We start from the raw sequence: 21,491 nt of genomic DNA on the forward strand, positions 1-21,491 counted from the left end.
TGTGATACTGTGTCCTATTCCAGGGGCCGTATATGTGACACTTTGTCTTGTTCCAGGGGCGGTATGTGTGGTACTGTGTCTTGTTCCAGGGGCCGTATGTGTGATGCTGTGTCTTATTCCAGGGGCCGTATGTGTGATACTGTGTCTTGTTCCAGGGGCCGTATGTGTGATACTGTGTCTTGTTCCAGTGGCAGCCTTTGCCCAGACATCTGAGGGTCCTTCTGTGCCAACACTGGACTCCCCTGTGAATACCGCAACAGCTCTTGTCCTATTGGAGGGACAAAACTGTAGGAATACATGGAATACTGGAGCAGACTCCTATGCAAATTCAAAAGTGTACTTTATAGCAGAGAGTCCATAGCAACAAAAAAATACTGCCTGCACCGACATGTGTACATCACGTCTCTGATGCTTTCCATCAAAAGTGTTGTGCTGTCCAGCAGGATCTGACATGTTTGACACCACATCATAGGAGAGAACATTTACAAAATTGCAAAGGTAAGAAATCTTACCAGTCACTAGGAGTGAGATGCCAATTATAATTCCATGATCTGTGGAACCAGTTACGTGGACAGATGTTTGTTCTCTTCTTCATCAAGTCATCATCCACATCTACCATTGTCTTATGACTGCTGTATTGCTGTGTCTGCCCCCTACAGGAGCTGCATGGTAAGGCAGGTGTGGGATTCTGTGATTTTGTGATTCTGACCCAGCAGGACCTGTTAACCAGCTCTGGGCCACAGCTTCACCGCAGAAACTATAAGCGGAGAAGATCTCAATTTCAAGGTTAGCAACCCTTCTCCGCTTTTCATTGTACTATATTTAGATCATTGTCATGTAGATAAGCCCTCTTCAATGTATTAAATTGTTCTGAAACGGGGGCTTTTTGAGGGTGACCCATTTTGGCAAGGCATTAGAGATACACTGTTTGGAGCTCCCTCCAATGAGACACAGGACTGCCACCCCCCCAAACCTGTTCTCGTCAGCACTGGAGAGGTGTGAGCACGGTTCTTTTTCAGCCTTTTTCCATTGTAGCCCCAGCGCAGCCTAACACTTTCCAATGGCTTAAACTGTGGTGTTACCCTCTGGGAATTGTGTTTCCAAAGCTAGGACTGTGTGTCAGTGTACTGTAACATGATGTCACCATGGAGATGTGGCCGTGCTGTTCTCTCTGGCCTAGCTGACCTGGCCCCTCCCGTGTCACCCAAACATTGTGGGCGTCCAGATGATCACCACAGGACCTCTGGCCATTGTGGCTGTCCCTGGAGAAATGACGTGAGTTTCCACTACAGTGTGAACGTGTGTGAGTGGTTGAACTTAACAAACCCTCGTTTGGTTTTCCTTCCAATGCTGTCATGGAAAATGTGATTAGGGAACAGATGTGTTGGGACTTGGACTTGAGATGGAATAGGTTGTGACTCGCAGGTCACACGTTAAGGCGCACATGAAAGTACCATGAAAATCCATGTTGTTTTGGAGGGAACAGACAGGCCGTAGTGTTTGTTTAGCTGACATGTTGAAGGACTTGTTGGTTGAATTCTGTTTACTTTACTCGTGTTTTGCAGCACCATGTCAGGGGAGGCCGTCAAGCACGTGAGAATCAAATATCACACACACACATACATACACACCCACTCATTAAGGCAAATATTCTGTTTGCATTTTTTGGTATTACATTTGAATGTGTTATACAGATGACCTTTGTTTGTTGATAAGGAACTTGGAGGCTCAGCGAACGTTCAGTAATGCAGAGGTGGTCGTCGCTGGCCTGTGTAGCATCTACTCATTACATTACCACCTATGAGGAGTACCAGGTGCGAGAGAAGAAGTGAGATTTTGAGTGGTATCAGATCGCTGCTCCAGATCAGATCGCAAAATAGCTGACAATCACTTATTACAGTTATTTCTCGAAGATCCAGCATTGCAAAGGAGCATCCACTATCTCTGCATATATCCAGAAGTTTTGAGGCCATTGCAGAGGTGAGGACCACATACTGCACAGGAAACTGGGACAATGTTTGCACAGATGCATCTTGGGAGTCAAGGTAGGGTACTTCCTGTTTATTCAACGTCCTCATTTCATATGCGCTGTATATCAGACACAATCCATTTTAGTAGGAAGTGATATCCTTTTAATGGCTGCTGTAAATGAATAAATAAATAGCTAGCAGCGCCTGGAACTATCTGCTTGGTTTGATTACTTGGCTTATTTAGCGTCATTCACACCAGGCCTTATTTCTCAAGCACATCTTATTGATAAAATTGTCAATTTTATAGCTGATTATCACCACACAGCTTAAAGGTCCAATGTAGCTGTTTCTATCTCAATATCAAATCATTTCTGGGTAGCAATTAATGACAGACTTTACTGTGATTGTTTTCAATGAAAATGGTAAAAAAAAGAAACAAAAATAGCTTCTTAGCAAAGAGCAATTTCTCAAGCAAGAATTTTGCTAGGGCTGTCTGGGGGAGGTCTGAGTGAGGGGGGGGTGTCTTAATTAATTGCAAGCATGAGAAGTATTTTTGAGAAAAGCAGAGGCAGGTTGGGCCAGATGGTTGCTAATGGGTGGTCTTTAGAGCTTGTTTTGCCCAATTAGGGTTAGATTTAGCCCTGTCCAATGAGGTCAGTGTTGGTCTACTGTTAACCTCCATGGTGTGGTCATGGTGAGTGTGTTCTAAAGATCAGAACTCTCCTGTGCCAACAGCCTGATGTCTCTCTGTGTGACAGTAACGAGGTCACAGACTCTTTGATCAGCTCAGTCAACATCAGCCTGACAACATCAGAGGTAGAGGTGGGGGGGGGTGTGAATGGAAGGTGACACTGAGCCCTCATGTCTTTAGTGTTCTTGTCTCTATTTCTTGTCTTTTCTTTCCTCTTCTCTATCTTCTCTCGTCTCCTCTCACAATAGGTTTAACTGGGTAAAGAATGGAGCAGAGAGTAATGTTACCATTGAGTGGCACATCCTCCTGTCAGCCCAGACTTTCTCCTACCGGATCAGACACTTCGGACAATACAAACAGAGGAAGGGGATCACAGATCCTGTGATTCCAGTGAATGGGGGTGTGTCAGAGATCTTCGGAGTCTCCAAAAGAACATATTACTAATAACCGCTGGTCACTGAGTAAGACCAAATAGGGCACATTATAGTGTACACTTCTAGTGACCCGCATTTGATGATGTATTTATGTTCTCTATTTCAATGCAGTTCAATGTATTTACAGCATTGAAGTACTAAATGTATTTATTTTACCTTTACTAGGCATGCCAGTTAAGAACAAATTCTTATTTTCAATGACGGCCTAGGAACAGTGGGTTAAGTGCCTGTTCAGGGGCAGAACGACAGATTTGTACCTTGTCAGCTCGGGGATATGAACTTGCAACCTTTCAGTTACTAGTCCAACGCTCTAACCACTAGGCTACCCTGCCGCCCGGGGCGGACCAGTGCTTCAATACGCAACCGGGCTTTGGGTTGACGGGCAACAAGCCATTACGCTGAATGGAGGCTGTGCTCAACAGGATGATGGCGGAAATATGTTTTGAATGTAGGGCAGCTTCAGTGCCCTTCCATAGCTCATCTCCCATGGAAATGAAGATCATTTGTTTATGATCAGTTGATTCACGTTTTGTGTGTGTGTGTAATTATGTACAGTGCTTATTTTGAATAGAATGACATGATTTAAATATTGTGGCACACTTCTTAGTTTTATGTAGATGGAATAAAGTGAAGAAAGCTAGTCTCAAAATGCAATTGGTTCATTTATCACAGACAATTACAGATTATTAAACAGTAGAATTACCAAGCTGTACGACACGTTGTTTCACAAAAGGGTTCCTGTTTCTCCGTACATTTCAGATGTGTATTTATTTCTCTCCTTTGTGATTTTTTTCTTAGATCAATTATTGAGGCACAAAGAATTTGAAATTTCCAAAAACAATATAACCATACAAATATTGTCGGATTTCTGGTATAAAAAAAAATAAGTTGGAAGTGCTATACACACTTTAATACTGTCACTGCTTAGGCATTTATGCTTATCAGAGTGTAGTTTTGTACGCTGAGAAGGGTGTTAACACTTCCTATGTCCATGTTCGCAGGCCTAGGTTGGGTGTAAGGCAATAAGAGAAATAAGCTAAATAGAATGAAACAGATCTTTGTCAAGATGATTGTCCATAGCTAACACTCCAGACATATTACTCCAACGTAAAACAATACATTTTCAACAATAAATATACCGTGATGCAAACACTTTTCCGTAGACGACAAAACCCTTAACATCTTAAAATAGGCAGTTCAGTTTCACAGCAGCTTGTGGATGGATTTCATTTTCCGCACACTATAACATCGGAAAAGAGAGGGAAACAAATTCTGTGTTTGCATTTGTAAATACTGAGACACAAATAGCACAAAAGAAACCCCTCACTATCAAAAGTGACTGAACCACGCCAGTGTTTTTAGTCTAACAATGTACAACCGTGCAACAACATCAAAAGGTACTTGCAGCACATTTAGGTAGAAAGTAAAAGCCATCCTTGAAACTAGAAATCCCTGACATTTAAAAACTATATTTCTATAGATGATTTATGAAGGAATCTAAATGAGACTTTTAGGGCTAATTTAATAAACTTAAATGGGGAAACTTCAACTTCTACACTATTGGGTCAAAGGAGACCACTAGTCCATCACTATGAACCAGCAGCTGTGTCATAAAATAGACAATGAGTATAAAAAAAGTAATGGCTGTCAAAATAATGATAAAGTACATAAGAACCAATCAAAACGATCTCTGACAATTTGCTGACTCTACAACATCCAATTAGGGCCCTCCTCTACAACTAAATAGATCCACACAATCAAATGAAAACACATAATGGATACTACGTACACTGAACAAAAATATAAACGCAACATGCGATAATTTTACTGAGTTACAGTTCAAATAAGGAAATCAGTGGGTTAATTATGGATGTTATCCCACTCCTCTCCAATGGCTGTGCGAAGTTGCTGGATAATGGCGGGAACTCGAACACGCTGTCGTACATGTCGATCCAGAGCATCCCAAACATGCTCAATAGGTGACATGTCAGGTGAGTATGCAGGCTATGGAAGAACTGGGACATTTTCAGCCTCAGGAATTGTGTACAGATCCTTGTGACATGGGGCTGTGCATTATCATGCTGAAACATGAGGCGATGGCGGTGGATGAATGGCACGTCAATAGGTCTCAGGATCTCGTCACGTTAATCTCTGTGCATTCAAATCGATATCGATAAAATGCAATTATGTTCGTTGTCTGTAGCTTATCCCTGCCCATATCATAACCCCACCTCCACCATGGGGCACTCTGTTCACAACGTTGACATCAGCAAACCGCTCGCTCACACCACTCCATACACGCTGTCCTCCGTCTGCCCGGTACAGTTGAAACCGGGATTCATCCCTGAAGAGCACACTTCTCCAGAGTGCCAGTGGCCATCGAAGGTGAGCATTTGCCCACTGAAGTCGGTTACAACGCCAAACTGCAGTCAGGTCAAGTCCCTGGTGAGGACGACGAGCACCCAGATGAGCATCCCTAAGACGGTTTCTGAGAATTTGTGCAGAAATTCTTTGGTTGTGCAAACCCACAGTTTCATTAGCTGTCTGGTTGGCTGGTCTCAGAAGATCCCGTAGGTTAAGAAGCCAGATGTGGATGTCCTGGGCTGGCGTCGTTACACATGGTCTTCGGTTGTGTGGCCGGTCATACTCTAAAATGACGTTGGAGGTGAACATTCACTTCTCTGGCAACAGCTTTGGTGGACATTCCTGCAGTCAGCATGCCAATTGCACGCTCCCTCAAAACTTGAGACATCCGTGGCATTGTTTCGCATGACAAAACTGCACATTTTAGTGTGACCTTTTATTGCACCCAGCACAAGATGCACCTGTGTAATGATCATGCTGTTTAATCAGCTTGTTGATATGCCACACCTGTCAGGTGGATGGATTATCTTGGCGAAGGAGAAATGCTCACTAACAGGGATGTCAACACGTTGTGCGTATGAAACATTTCTGGGATCTTTTACATGTTGAATTTATATTTTTGTTCAGTGTAGTTTTATATAGTCTGAACTACGAATGAATGCTGGTAAATGGGATGACGTTCCAGGATGGCCCTAGAACACTCCATAACCGTCTCCACGGGTTGCCACGGTGAAGGCGGGATAGCCTTCGTAGGTAGTGTATGCTGCCATGTCCTGGTGCAGGGAGACGGCCTGTTTGAGCTGGGAGGCAGCTACTGAGGCTGAGGTGTTCGCTATTGTGTAACCTGCAGATCAGGAGACAGGACATGGGTTTGATAGCTATTCAAATTGCATTTCAGTTGTTCAAGCTCATATCTTGTCGTTATTGTGGAGTCTGTATGATGTTAAGTTTGAACAAGTTTTTTTAATCACAAACTTTCACTTGCCAGTATATGTAATTCATGAATGGCCTTTGGTTTGGTTTGTATTTGTAGTGTATACCGTCATGTGGTTCTAAGCAATCTACTCTAGAGAGAGGGTGGTATGATGGTTAGTCTTACGGACATTCACAACATACCTGGGAATGCAGCAACGGCTGCAGCGGAGGCCTCAGCTCCTTCTGTCTGCAGACCCAGGGTATGCAGGGCGTGCTCCGCAGCATGAACCTTGGCCTCATCCACAGATGTACACAGCTTGGCTGGGGTGAACGGATGCCTGGAGGGAGGGAGGGACGAAGGAAGGAAGGAAGGAAGGGAGAGAGAGAGAGGGAGAGAGAGAGAGGGAGAGAGACGAAGGGAGAGAGAGGGAGAGAGACGAAGGAAGGAGAGAGAAGAAGGAAGAGGAGGGAGGGAGGGAGAGGGAGGAGAGGAGAGAGAGAGAGAGAGAGAGAGAGAGAGAGAGAGAGAGAGAGAGAGAGAGAGAGAGAGAGAGAGAGAGAGAGAGAGAGAGAGAGAGAGAGAGAGAGAGAGAGAGAGAGAGAGAGAGAGAGAGAGAGAGAGAGAGAGAGAGAGAGAGAGAGAGAGATTGATTTACATTTAACACAGCAGTGGCTCCAGCATGGTGAAGCGTCAAAAGACTTGTATTGATATTTCCCTTCTTCCTCCTTCCCCAGAAGCAGCACAGAGGGAGAGTTAAAGGGTTATATTATAACCCTTTAGCCAAGCAGGTGAAAATCTACCGGGGTGCCCTAGAGCAAGGCACTTCAACCTAATTGCTTCTGTAAATCACTGTGGATTAAAGTGTCTGCTAAATGATTGCAATGCTAGAGGAGAAGGTTACTGTAACGATCCTTGTTGGAGGTATGGTCGGACCAAGATGCAGCGTGGGGTAGGTTAATCATTTTTTATTTGCGATAACCGGAAAAAAAACAAGAAAGAGTAATAACCGAACGTGCAGCTTTGTAGGGCTGAAAAGCAACAATACAAACTCAAGATCCCACAAATAACAGGTGGGAAAAGGCTGCCTAAATATGATCCCAAATCAGAGACAACAATAGACAGCTGCCTCTGATTGGGAACCATACCAGGCCAACATAGAAAAGGAAAAACTAGACTACCCACCCTAGTCACAGGGTTATATTATCCTTTGATATACGAAGCCACTACTGAAATGTGATGTGAGACACATTAGACACATTAGATGTGGCTATTAGGTGGCTGTGTTTCTTACACATTAGGGTATTGGGTGGACAGAGCCGGAATGGTGACTTTGTAGAGGAACAGTTGGCTTTGATCAGGTCCGATGGCAGAGTGAAGCTGATAAACTGGCTGCCCCCAGTTGTTCTTCTGACACACATCCTCCAAGATCTGGAAGAAGACATGAAACATCAAAAGATGTGTTTTTCTGAAACATTTCAATTATTGTGTCAGCAGAATGCTGAATACCTTATTTATGGCTTATAAGTAATTAATTGCGTGTGAGCAGAATGCTGAATACCTTATTTACGGCTATTCAAGTGCGTATGTGTTTGTTGTCCCGTCAGTTCTCATCGGGTCTGGACGTGTGTGTGTGTGTGTGTGTGTGTGTGTGTGTGTGTGTGTGTGTGTGTGTGTGTGTGTGTGTGTGTGTGTGTACCTGTGGTGTGTGTTTGATACCGGGAGGCTTCACAGGGTTCATGGGTGTGAGTTCCATGCCTGGCAGCAGGTCAAAGAGCTTGTCCTCGGGGTGCTTGTCTGTCTTTAGCTGGTAGTTGGCACAGCCTCGGCCTAAACCTGCGTAGGCGAGGTATCCGCGACCACCCATCCCGCGTATGCCCGCTGCCCCTACAGGTACATTCATGTAAATTTCTAGGAATGCAAGAAGGCATTATATCGAATCAAATCACCAGAAATCACCTGGGAGGCAATCAATACCTTGTAAAGACTGATCATAGGTCATCCAGGCCAGCACAGTACAGCGATTCCATTTGTGACATGTTAAATTTCCCCCCAAATCCAACTTGATTGAATGATCGTACTTGTCATACTAGATTGTAATATGCAGCCATGGAGAGCAAATTTTGAGTGATAGTCAGGCATCCTAAATCTCTTACTGCTAAAAATAAAGCAGTACAGCATTATTCATAGTGCTCAATGCATGAACATAGGTACGTTATCTCTATTAGGAGATCAAACATTAATGAAAGAACATACAGTATATCATTGCAAAATGTGGATTTGGCTCCAGACTGAATTAAGTACTTTATAGCTTTCTCTGATTCAAACAAACAAAACAATTTCAGTTGAATCCTGAAACTACTCTTTGAGGCTGGTTTGCAGTGGATTTGGATATCTCACGTGATTATAGCAGATACCATTGGCCTTATCAGCTACTCAAAAACACAGATTGGTAGATAAATGCCATATATATATATATATATGTGCGTCTGTCTCACTGATTAGCTGTGGAGAGGAATCAGAGAGAGGGTACCCACCTCTGACTGAGGGCGTGCGCACCAGGCCACGGCCCCCCACAAGCCCCTTGGCAATGGGGAAGCGGAACTGATTAGGAATAGCAGCATATATCTGGGGGGCGTAGAACACGGGGGCACCCAGGTAGGCTGCTGAGGGGTCATACACCTGGCCCAGTGTGTAGGTGTACTCCCCCTGGAGCACGGCCCCACCGCGGCCACCTGTACCCCGGGTGTAGCGCACATAGTTGTCCTTATCCACCGGCTTAGCCAGGGTCACCTCCACGGGAGAGCCATCCACCAGCTAGGGGAGAAGTTGACATTTGGATCTATTCCGTGTAGAGGCAGGTTGTGGCTGGATAATGCATTGTTGTATGACATTGCTTGGTTCTGATGGCTTATCGTTCAGCTGGAGCCTGGTAGGGATGAGACTTTGATTCCCACATGAACTGAATATGTTGAATATGTGCTAACTGTGAGTCACTTAGATAAAAGCATGTGTCACCATGACATTACATGTCCTGGGATAGGCCGGTGAGAGAGAGACCAGTGAGGGAGAGAGGCCAGTGAGAGAGAGAGAGAGAGAGACCAGTGAGGGAGAGAGGCCAGTGAGAGAGAGAGAGAGAGAGAGACCAGTGAGGGAGAGCGGCCAGTGAGAAAGAGAGAGAGAGACCAGTGAGGGAGAGAGGCCAGTGAGCGAGAGAGAGGCCGGTGAGAGAGATTGTACCTTTCCATTCAGTGCGTCCATGGCGCTTATCGCGTCCTCTCTCTGGGTGAAATGGACAAAGGCATAGTCTCTGATCTTCTTCACTCTCTCTACAGCACCTGTAGATCATCAGCATACATCTGCTTACTAACCCCATCATAACACAGTCACATACGGAAATTCGATTGAGCTGTAATTGAACCTGCCTGGTTTGATACTGTTGAACTCCTTCTCGATGGTCTCTTCTGTAGTGGCCAGCATTAAGTTCCTCACGTAGAGAATCTTCACCGTTGCCATGGTGTCCTCGTCCACTTCCACTTCAGGCTCCGCCCAGTCCACGGCGATGGCGTGCCCCCACAGCAGGATCCTCCCTGGGGAAGGAGATCAGGAAGTTCAACACTTCAGCCAATTAGCCCACCCAAAGTAATAAGGTACACGCTTCTTTTCAAAGCCTCAAAGTCATCATGGTTCAGTATGATTTACTGTGTCCTTCCATAGGGTTATGCTACAACTGTGTTGTTTCTTGACTGACTGGGATTCTCAGTACTATGACTGTTAATAGTATATAATATGGGTTTAGCACCTGGCAGTAGTTTCCTCCTGGCCATGGCTGCAGCGCGGTGACTGTCGTACTCCACAAAGGCGAAGCCCCTGTTCTTGGTCTTGTCCGCAGCACTGGGGTAAACAATTACCTCCAACACCCCATCTGTTACTTTCTTCATCTCCATCAGGATCTCCTCTCTCTTCTTGGATTTGGGGATGCCCCCCACAAACAGACGACAGTTGTCCACACTGGCACACACTCCCAGGAGCCTTCCGTTCCTGGAGAATAAACAGATTGGATTGAATGGAAAGATTGATTTATTTTTTGTCAACCATGCACACAATGAAACCCAATATTGTTACTGTCGGGTGAGTGTTGGTAGTCCTGCATTCAGTTTTCCATGACTCATGCGTATGTTTGTGCTGGCTAACCATTAGGCTACACAGGGTTTTTCCCCCATTTCATTCCATTGTGTCATGTGATTGCTTACCTGATTTCATAGTTATTGAGCTGTTTCATGGCGGTCTTGGCTTCATTTTTGTTGTAAAAGGTAACGAAGGCATATCCTCTATTATTGCCGTTGAAGTCCATCATCATCCGAACCTCAAAGATTTTCCCAAACTGTGAATTGAAAGGGGATGCGTTTGAAAACCAAGGACACACAATAGGTTACACTTTGGGAACTGATTTAACTGGCAAACCTATCTTACTTTCTCACAGTGGGGGACCAGCTCATCCTCAAAGAGGTCTCTTGGCAGCTTCCCCACAAAGATCTCACTGCCCCTCTCTGGGGGAGGGCCTTCCCAGCCTGGAGGGGGCCCGCCGTACCTCCTCTGACCATTCTCCTGTAGACACAACGGACTGATGGTGAGTAACCAGGGGTTTGTAAGGAGCACAGGGTTTGTAAGGAGATCCACCTGAAATGTCCTTTGTAACGCAGGTTTCATTCCGAATGAGAGATTTGAGCATTCATATAGAAATCGCCCAGAAATCCTTGTTATCTTTGATGACCTTGTAGTTATGCACAAATTGCCCAGACAATCCCCATAACAATGCAATACGAGCTGTAGAATCTCCAACCAAATGAATTTGACATGGACCAGACTTCAGCAGTAAGACAGAGGGATCCAGTCACTTGTGTCTTTCACCAGAGGGTGGCGCCCCATTATCAATAATTGTAACGAAGGCCAAGGGAAAGAGCTCACTGGCACGTGAATAGCTTTGAAACTGATGGAGAGACCTCGGATTTTATCAGAGCTCCACTTCTCCACATTACACATAAACTCCATAAGGAAGGATGACTTGTGTGGAGGCCTTATGATAACACTCATAGATTTGGTCATAGATTAGGCGAAAGCCCTACATGTTTTGGATATGGCTCCTACCTGCAGTAATTGGTATCCTGTGCGCTGAATGAGCGCACGCAGCGAGGCCTCTTTCTGCATGCCTGTCAGTCCATCCCCAGATTTTTGATTAGATTCCATTGTGAGCGATTGTCAGCAGTAAATCAGCGAAATTAGGGATGCTCACTGAAATCAAATCACAGTTCAGAACAAATCAGAGAAAACATCCTAAACAACCCATAACTAGAGCTCAATGTGTCATCAAATAGCCTTCTGTAGCCTTCTTTTGCTACTATTTGAACTTTTTAGGCATAAAACCTTAAACAGGTTCAGAACTTCAGTACTCTATCACACATGAATCTATTACACATATAGTAAATCAAATGTGCTATGTATTGTAAGTTCCTTTTGAGACTCATTTGGTCTCAAAAACACTCCAATTACCTTTACAGAATGATCAGGTATGATTTTGGCTGAATGGCGCCCCCAGCAGCTGTTATAAACCATCTTATGATGACGTAGAGAGAAGCTTATTTCATTCAGTTCCAGGTCAAAGACTGCTCTGTAATTATTAACGATACTCAGCCCAAACAGCAGACAACCACTGAGGCCCCTTTCTCTCAATCTATTCCACCCACCACCACCATACACATCTTCCCCACACTCTCCCACTCATGTACTGTGACATACAGGAAGTCCTTAAGCAATAGCTTTGAATAAGGGCCCCTTAATCAATCCTTTGATTCTCAATGGCCAATCACAAGACACAGCAAGACGCCCAACGCTCGTGAACTATAGTCCACTTCAAGATAATCCCTTTAGTTGGTGAGAGGTTGATTAAATCAGTAGGAAGATACAGTAAACAGGTCACTCTGAGTGTTGCAAGAATTTCCATCCTGATTGAGAGGCCTCTCTTTGTTTCTTCCCACACATATGGATCAAAGAGAAAGAGAGAGGTCCTGCTGGTGATGACAAGGCTCCACTCCTCCAGATCAGAGGGATGGGGAACGAGGGAGAGAGAGGGGGTCACAGGGTACGTGACGGCCACACAAACCATCTTCAAATGGCCTCAAGTGCCAATCATGACAGAAATGATGTTATACACACATCTTCTTCCCCCAAATATAGTCAAACCAATTTCTCCTTCAAGACAATGAATTCTCCCAACACACACAAGATGGCTTTGTTTTCACTGTTCACTCTTCACCACTCTCATCGACGGCTCCCCGGAAGACTTTGTTGAAAATGTCAAGACGCCAGGCAATATAAATAAATACTGGAGTTGACCTGCTCTCAGGTCGAGCCCCATCATTTACCACAGTCAAGCCAGAGGGGGCATGGTTTCTCACTCTCATTTAAGATTTCAGATTGATTTCACAATATCATCAGTAACATTACTGGGACCCAGGTCGCATATTTTAATCTGTGAATTCAATATTAGCTGCCATTATGATACTCTCCAGGCTTGTGTCTAGAGAGATTAGTTATTTCGGCATCATTCACTTGCAGAACATTGGCGTAGGCAGCCAACCATGGCAACAGCACTATTCCCTAACCAAGAAAAACACTAAATGAATCTCTACAGTCAAAGACGAGGTATTCGATGTTCCGTTACCACTTTGAGCCTAGGCTAACACCTGGGGAGGGAAACGGTCTTTAGGTTCTATTTCTGTTCTGGGTGGCTTGGAGAGAAGATGTCATTATGAGGCTCTAGGCCTTGAGTGGATGTACTACTACTACAGGACTCCATTACTCAATTCAATTCAACTCAACTCAATTAATTTCAATTCAAGGGGCTTTATTGGCATGGGAAACATATGTTAACATTGCCAAGCAAGTGAAGTAGATAACGTACAAAAGTGAAATAAATAATACCCTCTCAATTCAATTTAAGGTCTTTATTGGCTTTGGAAACATGTTTACATTGTACATCTCTCTCTTTCTCTCTCTCTCTCTCTCTCTCTCTCTCTCTCTCTCTCTCCTCTCTCTCTCTCTCTCTCTCTCTCTCTTTCTCTCTCTCTCTCTCTCTCTCTTTCTCTCTCTCTCTCTCTCTCTCTCTCTCTCTCTCTCTCTCCCGTCTCTCTCTCTCTCTCTTTCTCTCTCTCTCTCTTTCTCTCTCTCTCTCTTTCTCTCTCTCTCTCTCTCTCTCTCTCTCGTCTCTCTCTCTCTCTCTCTCTCTCTCTCTCTCTCTCTCTCTCTCGTCTCTCTCTCTCTCTCTCTCTCTCTCTCTCTCTCTCTCTCTCTCTCTCTCTCTCTCTCTCTCTCTCTCTCTGTCTCTGTGTGTGTGTGTGTGTGTGTGTGTGTGTGTGTGTGTGTGTGTGTGTGTGTGTGTGTGTGTGTGTGTCTGGGGCTCTCTTCACGATAGCCTGGTTACCGTTTGCGTAAACAAGATAACTAGATGGAGTCTTGTCTGGCAGTGATCAGTAGCTGCTTTTTGGAGTTTTGTTGACTGAAGCTAAATACACACATGGCTGAAATGCCACTGTGTTGGCCGTGTTTGCTGCTGGAAAAACAGGTCCAAAAAGATTTAGAATGGAAATCATATCAAATAGTTTGGATTTTCATTTCATATTTTGAGTAGTCTCTTCAGTTTACTTGCTTTTATTACTACACTCTTAGAAAAAGGGTTCCGAAAGGGTTCTTCGGCCGTCCCCATAGGAGAACCCTATTTGGTTCCAGGTAGAACCCTTCTGGGTTCCATGTAGAACCCTCTGTGGAAAGGGTTCTACATGGAACTCAAAAGGTTTCTACCTAAAACCAAAAAGGGTTCTTCAAAAGATTGTCCTATGGGGACAGCCAAAGAACCCTTTTAGGTTCTAGATACCACCCTTACCAGATACCAGTATCCCCCCTAAGAGTGTACTTTTACCACAGGACTTCAAAGTTCAAAAGGAGCTATGTTTATTGGCATCTGACATACATACCAAAAATAACTACTGTTAATCAGTTTGACTTATATGAAACTGTAAGTACACTACTGTGAATACTACATGCTGACTATAATATAATCGACAATTGGCACATACAAATGCTACAAAATGATAAACTAGTGAACAATATGACTATGTCAAACAAGGCTCTTCCCCGTCAGACATGTCACACGTGACGCCTGCAACATCAACACAATTAACAGAAAATGACAACCAACCATCTATATGAAACCTTCTAATCATGCCCCCCCCCCTCTAGGTTCTTACCTTGACTGTGTCCTCAGTACCTTACAAGTCACCCAACACAACACTTGACCACAGTTGATCAGTTAGATCAGTCACACGAAAAACATCCCCAGTGAGTTCAATTAGACTCAGCATGCTGGAAGAGAGCAGATCTCCAAAGGGGAGATTTCTTACAAGACTCCAAAGCAGCAGAGACATAACCAGGAAGAGTTAGTGAGCTAAGCTTACCTGAGCAATTTCAGAGATCACCACCCGGAAGACTCAGTCCTTCATTCTAGTGATTTTGAAACGTGTCACTGGGGTGATTCGGTAATTACATCATATCAAACTCCAAAGGTTCACTGTCCTGGAGCTGCTTTATGAGCCTGCTGGGTTAAACTTTAACCAGCCCTATCTCTCTCTGCCTCTCTGCCTGCAGAGAGAGGAACCTTTTGACCAGGGATAACAAGATCATGGTGCTCTCAGCCAGACACTGCTCTGTTAACTAAACATAGCAATTTACTGTACTCTCAAGACTTCTACTTTTGAACAATAGTGCATCACCTTAAACTTTTCACTCAAGAATGTGTTTTTCTATGTAAGAAATAGGGCCACAATAACATGGGTGTACAGTAAATGAAATGACCGTGTAGTACTCTGATGACAACAGCTATTTATTCAGTTATTACAAACTGGGTGGTTTGAGCCCTGAATGCTGATTGGCTGACAGCCGTGGTATATTGGCCATATACCACACACCCTCGAGTTTTATTGCTTGTGTCATCCAAAATAATAAGACCAAAGGCATAGTGACCCAGTATCCTCCATTTCTCAGTGATATACCTGAAGGTAAACAAGCCAAAGTGTTAGCTGTTTCGTTTGAGCAGGATAGATTTTTTAAAAATGATTTATTGTCACATACACGGGACAGATGCAGTGAAATGTGCTGTTTTTACAGTAGTAAGAGAGAAAATGAGCTCAAGAGCACATTGACAGATTTGTTACGTTGTTGGTTCAGGTATTCTAACCAGCAACCTTTCAGTTATTGGCCTAGCGTGCTAACCACTAGGCTACCTGCCACCCTATAATACACTTAGAATACACAGGCAGCCACAGTCTCCCTGCTTGGTACACTTTCACCTTCTCAGGGCTTTCACCAGCTGTTCACATCAACACCACCTAGTTGGGGTGAATATTTTTTTAATTTAAATTTTTTTAACATGGCAAGTCATTTAAGAACATTAAGAACACATTCTTATTTACAATGATGGCCTACCTCAGCCAAACCCAGACAACTGGGCCAATTGTGCACCACCCTATGGGACTCCCAATCACAGCTGGATGTGATGCAGCCTGGATTTGAACCAGGAACTGCAATGATGCCTCTTACGCTGAGGTGCAATGCCTTAGACTGCTGCGCCACTCGGGAGCCCCAATAAGAGGTGTCATGTCACGTAGACCTGGTTTTGGTAAACAATATGTCATTATAAGAGACATATCATTAGTGAGAAACCATATTTAGCTTAAACAAAATAACGTTTTATGAAACATTGGCAGTGCCTTTAATCTAGGTTTTGTGCATAATTGCTTTTGCCAATTTCTTTCCATTGGCAGATGTCTAATTTCCACACAAGTAATTGTTTTGTGTTTCGCAAAGCTGTGGCTCATGCCATTACTGATGCGGGAAAGGCAGTGTTATCATGTCAACGAGGGAAACACTGGGTGTCACATTGTTTGTCCAGACATCCAGCAGCCTGTCTGACAAGTCTTATTGACTCTCTAGCGCCCCTGTGTGGTTGAACAGATAATCCCATAAGCAGTGAGTGGTGGTACCTTTACCGGTAGCTCACTTGAACCAAAAAGTGGGAAAGCTGGCCTGAACGTTTCCTTAGCATTACATAATTAATAATAACATCTGTATCACGTAATAATGAGGCAGCCTTGTGAGAAATTCTGCTCCGTCTGTACATCCCAGATCCCATCTGTCCTTTTGTGTGTCTGAGGTTTTCCACTTATGCCATTATTATTCTCGGTTAACTCCCCTGGTGCCATGCTCATTCAAACAGAAAACCACCACAAGGGCATCCCTGATCTGGCATTGCTAATTAACTTTGTGTAGTTAGACGTCTAACATCCATGAAGGCTGTGTACATCTTAGCATATCATACACTCAGGAAAACTTCAACATTGTGAGATACTGGGAATTCCGCACACAGTAATTGTGAATGGATTAAAAGACAAGGCCTTGTATTCCATTTCTGCCTTGTGTGTTTCAATCATCTTCTGTTTGATGTGTCAGATATAACAACATGTAGCCATCCATCACAGAACAGAGAGCTGATATCAAAGAAAGTGGCTTTGGAGGAAGTCAACAGGATGTTATATGGCACCTTTCTGTTTATTAAGGTACTGTGTGACAGATGGTTCGTCCCCTCCTGGCATGTCACAGTACAGAACACTGCATGTCCCAGTCAAGCAAATCTACTGGGCATATCGGCACTGACACACACAGGAAATGAAAAAGAAACCAATCCCATCATTCCGAAAGGTCCCTAATTTGGAAATGTTTTCCTGCATATGAACAAAACAGATACAACACAGGGGTGGCCTGCAGTTTGGCTCTGACGATGATAGCCAGTCGCTTATCTGATGGACACCTAATCTTTACTGTCATCTAGGGTGCGAGGCACACAGGTCACACTGGGACAAACAAAGTTGTGGTGCATTTAATGAGGTGTGTCCAGCATATGATCACCCCATAGCTTTTTCACGATCATTCGTCACTTACCTCGCAACATAAAGCAATGTCGTGTTGTTCCAAAACATCACGAAAGCCTTAACATATTAGCATTAAATACGCCACACTTTTTGCGACAGTTAAATGCATTTGGACATTTTGCTAATAAACGCAAAATGTGTCAATGTGTTTTGTCCCATCTGATGGGGATGTTGGAGGGCGTCCCCCTGGCTGGTCTCAGCTGCTCTGGGTGACAGCAGGAATGACAACGTGGCACTAAAACACTAACATGGAGGAATCCACTGTGGCCGAGTGGAGCAATTTGCCACATTCTCTCAGTCAGCTCCTCTTTGGTCAAGACGGCTTGTTTTCTGAGTTGTTTAAAAAATGTAAAAAATGAGGCCATGCTGTGTGGAACAAACTGAGGACTTCGGGTTAGATAACAATATAGGATGAACAACAATTGCTATGATATGGTGGAGCATCTTTATTGTAATTTTGTAGAATAACGAAGTTAGTTTCAGGCAGTGACAGTAGTTTCAACCCAAAAAGGTAGGCAGATATAATGAAGGCTTACAATTATTTCTCGACATCAATGTTTCATACAGTTTCAACCTCATCAGCCAGCATTATAATCTTGCTACCTACTTGTGTTACATTACGCCTACAAAGCAATTATAATTGTATTCAAAATGACTCCGTGTGTAATGCTAGGTACAGTGCTTCAAGCTTAGGTTCAAGGCATCGTTGCAACAGCTTGTTTAAAAGTGTCAGCAACCCATTTGGTAACCCACTTTGCTGAGCAATATAGGGACAGTGAGGTAGCTTCCTGGTTGATCTTCCTCCACATCTTTCTATTTCTGCTCCTTGAGGCGTCTCTGAATATTAATGTGCTCTCCTAAACAGGCATTGTTTTTTAATGTGATGTTTATCGACTGGAGGAGGCCTCTGTAGTGAAGGAAACTGTTATCTGTCTCTCTCTCTCTCTCTCTCTCTCTCTCTCTCTCTCTCTCTCTCTCTCTCTCTCTCTCTCTCTCTCTCTCTCTCTCTCTCTCTCTCTCTCTCTCTCTCTCTCTCTCTCTCTCTCTCTCTCTCTCTCTCTCTCTCTTCTCCAGCTTCTGAGAATGAGGAGACAAGCATACTGTAAGATTCAATACAAAACCACTTTTGGGATTTATTGGGATGAATCGGCCAAAGGAGACCTCATATCATATGCCTGCCCCTCCGAGTGAGTCAGTGAAATAGGGGGATGATGAAATTATTTTGATTCCTCAGGCAGTAGCTCACTGCTGAGAAGTCAAAGCAGTAGCAAAAGAGAGGATGGTTGTTAATTGCACTACAAATCTGGTTGTCAGGTCTGTTGGTTCCAATAGCGGATAGGACTCTGAACCCTTGAGCAAGTAATTCCACCTCGATTACTGCAGTAAAACAACATGGGAATTAATGGGTCATAGGTGATAGCGTGTCAGTACATTGCACACCAGAAGGGCTGTTATTTAAGTAAATAATTTATACATGACATGACATAATGACTGGCTGCTACTTATCCTTATAATGGTTGTTCGATCTAATGATATATTCATCAGATATTATCTACCAACACTGGAATATTTTGGACTGAGAACCTATCAATGCAGTTAAAAACTCTGATAACCAAGATTGAAAAAAGCAGCACGTTCAACATATACAGAGCAAAGTAGTCTGAGAAAAGTGTTGAGTATCTCTCTTCAAAAAAGCCTTCCTAAGTGCACTACAAACTATAAGCGTGTTCTTTCCTGATGCACTTCTCAGACAAATGTCAATTGTAGCCTGAGTAGATAATAATTCATTCATCTTTCTGTTCCTAATGGCTTCAGAGTAGCCGCAACACTGTCGAAGGGGCAGTAGTGGAATAGATCACATGGCAGGCCGCCCAGCCCTTCATATCAATGAAGCCTGTGTAGATTAGAGTACATTACAGAAAGGAGCAACCTGATCTCAGAGCATTTTGTATGATTCTGTACATAAATCCAAAACACTCCACAAGCCTGTGTTACTTTTTGAATGATATGTTATGAATTCCAATTCGCATCATATGTAAAGAATTTGCTAAACATATGATATGTTGTGAATTTGCTAAACGTACTACATGTTATTATTTTGCAAAACTTATGATGTTACAAATTCTAGCTAGGTGGCTAACATTAGCTAGCTGGCTAACATTAGCTAGGCTAAGGGTTAAGATTAGGGTTAAGTTGAGGAGTTAGGTTAAAGGGTTAAGGTTAGGGTTAGGAGAATGGTTAGCTAAAATGCTTAAGGTTAAGATTGGGGAAAGGTTTAAGGTTACGGTTAGGGGAGGGTTGCTAATTAGCTAATATTGTCCATGAGATTCAAACTTGCAACACTTGAGTTGCTAGACATTCACATTTTTCAGCTACCCACCCACCCTGGCCAACCATCCTACTTTAGTTTTTTCCTCAAGTAACCATCTGTCTTATGCAACCATACCAAACGTAACATATCATACTAAGGCAGCCCGCCGCACCTCTCTGATTCAGAGGGGTTGGGTTAAATGCGGATGACACATTTCAGCTGAATACGTTCAGTTGGACAATTCACTAGGTATCCCACTTTCCCTTTCCTTTCCTACTTTGGGGGTCCTGGATTTACATGTACTATGTTACGTCTAGTCTATGAGACCAGGCTGGAAGAAGAGACAGAGAGGCTCTATTACTGAGCTCTGACTGACTGACCACTGTGATGTGAGTCTGGACTGTCACAGCTTTCTTTAGCACACACTGATGGACAAGATACATTACTGTAGGTAACAATGCACTTACGGGCACAACGCTTCATTTCTGTGTTGCATCCCATTAATAACTCAACAGTGATGTCTTACATAATACATAATAGAGGACAGACTTTATAGGGTTGGTGGATGGTCAAATCAAAGTCAGAATAATAATAATGCAAGCAATTATAAAAGGAGAAACATGACTAAGCATAATACATATTTATTACATGAATCATCAAGGATATCAGCAAGCCCTGTAAACAATTCAATATGTAAATCTTTGTATATTCTTTTTTTTAAACTGAAAGCTCTCTCGATTCAGCAGCGGCTCCAAGAACAGTTCTCTCTTTTTTTAAGAGATCATCTTTTATCCCTCTGCTTAAAGAGACTGTCTGCAGATTAATACAATAACAAAGTTGCCACTCCGCCACTAATTTGGTAAATAGCTGAGGGATGGGCCTAGAGCAGTGGTTCTCAAACGTTTTATAGTCCCGTACCCCTTCAAACATTCAACCTCCAGCTGTACCCCCTCTAGCACCAGGGTCAGCGCACTCTCAAATATGTTTTTTTGACATCATTGTAAGCCTACCACACACACACTACACAATACATGTATTACATAAGAATGAGTGTGAGTTTTTGTCACAACCCGGCTTGTGGAAAGTGACAAAGAGCTCTTATTGGACCAGGGCACAAATAATAATATACTAATCAATAATTTTGCTCTTTATTTAGCCATCTTACATATAAAACCTTATTTGTTCATCAGAAACTGAATAACTCACCACAAGTTAATGAGAAGGGTGTGCTTGAAAGGATGCACATAACTCTGCAATGTTGGGTTGTATTGGAGAGAGTCTCAGTCTTAAATCATTTTCCACACATAGTCTGTGCCTGTATTTAGTTTTCATGCTAGTGAGGGCCGAGAATCCACTATCACATAGGTACGTGGTTGCAAAGGGCATCAGTCTCTTAACAGCACAATTTGCCAAGGCAGGATACTCTGAGCGCAGCCCAATCCAGAAATCTGTCAGTAGCTTCTGATAAAATCAAATTTTCACAGAGCTGCTTGTTGCAATTTGGATGAGGCTGTCTTGTTCAGAAATCAGTAAGTGGACTGGAGGCAGGACATGAAACGGATAACAAATCCAGTTGTTTGTGTCATCTGCTTCGGGAAAGTACCTGTCACGACCGTCGTATGAATAATTGGACCAAGGCGAGTAGAGTTCCACAGTGAGTAGAGTTCCACATTTTAATGATAGTGAAACTTCCAAAACAACAAAGATATAACGATCGTGAAATACATAGCGCACATAGGCACTCATACAAGACAATATCCCACATAGCA

General features: G+C 43.4%; 1 protein-coding gene across 3 annotated transcripts; it reads right to left on the bottom strand.

Annotated features, from left to right (window-relative positions):
* Positions 1-6,018: 6,018 nt before the first annotated feature.
* LOC112223436 (APOBEC1 complementation factor-like) lies at positions 6,019-14,968 on the bottom strand. 3 transcript variants are annotated; one of them, XM_042305510.1, is made up of 12 exons: positions 14,883-14,968; positions 11,521-11,664; positions 10,846-10,980; positions 10,626-10,756; positions 10,175-10,413; positions 9,798-9,962; positions 9,613-9,710; positions 8,910-9,189; positions 8,072-8,259; positions 7,667-7,803; positions 6,576-6,712; positions 6,019-6,303 (listed from the first exon to the last, which is right to left on the bottom strand). In XM_042305510.1, exons 2-12 carry the CDS (start codon positions 11,617-11,619, stop codon positions 6,152-6,154), a joined length of 1,761 nt encoding a protein of 586 aa, XP_042161444.1. In that variant the 5' UTR covers positions 11,620-11,664; positions 14,883-14,968; the 3' UTR covers positions 6,019-6,151. The 3 variants fall into 3 exon arrangements, with proteins under 3 accessions (XP_042161444.1, XP_042161442.1, XP_042161443.1); XM_042305508.1 differs by having other exon boundaries at positions 8,072-8,283; XM_042305509.1 differs by lacking the exon at positions 14,883-14,968 and adding an exon at positions 14,676-14,876 and having other exon boundaries at positions 8,072-8,283.
* Positions 14,969-21,491: the final 6,523 nt, after the last annotated feature.

Source organism: Oncorhynchus tshawytscha, linkage group LG24, assembly GCF_018296145.1.
Source record: "Oncorhynchus tshawytscha isolate Ot180627B linkage group LG24, Otsh_v2.0, whole genome shotgun sequence".
Lineage (NCBI taxonomy): Eukaryota > Metazoa > Chordata > Actinopteri > Salmoniformes > Salmonidae > Oncorhynchus > Oncorhynchus tshawytscha.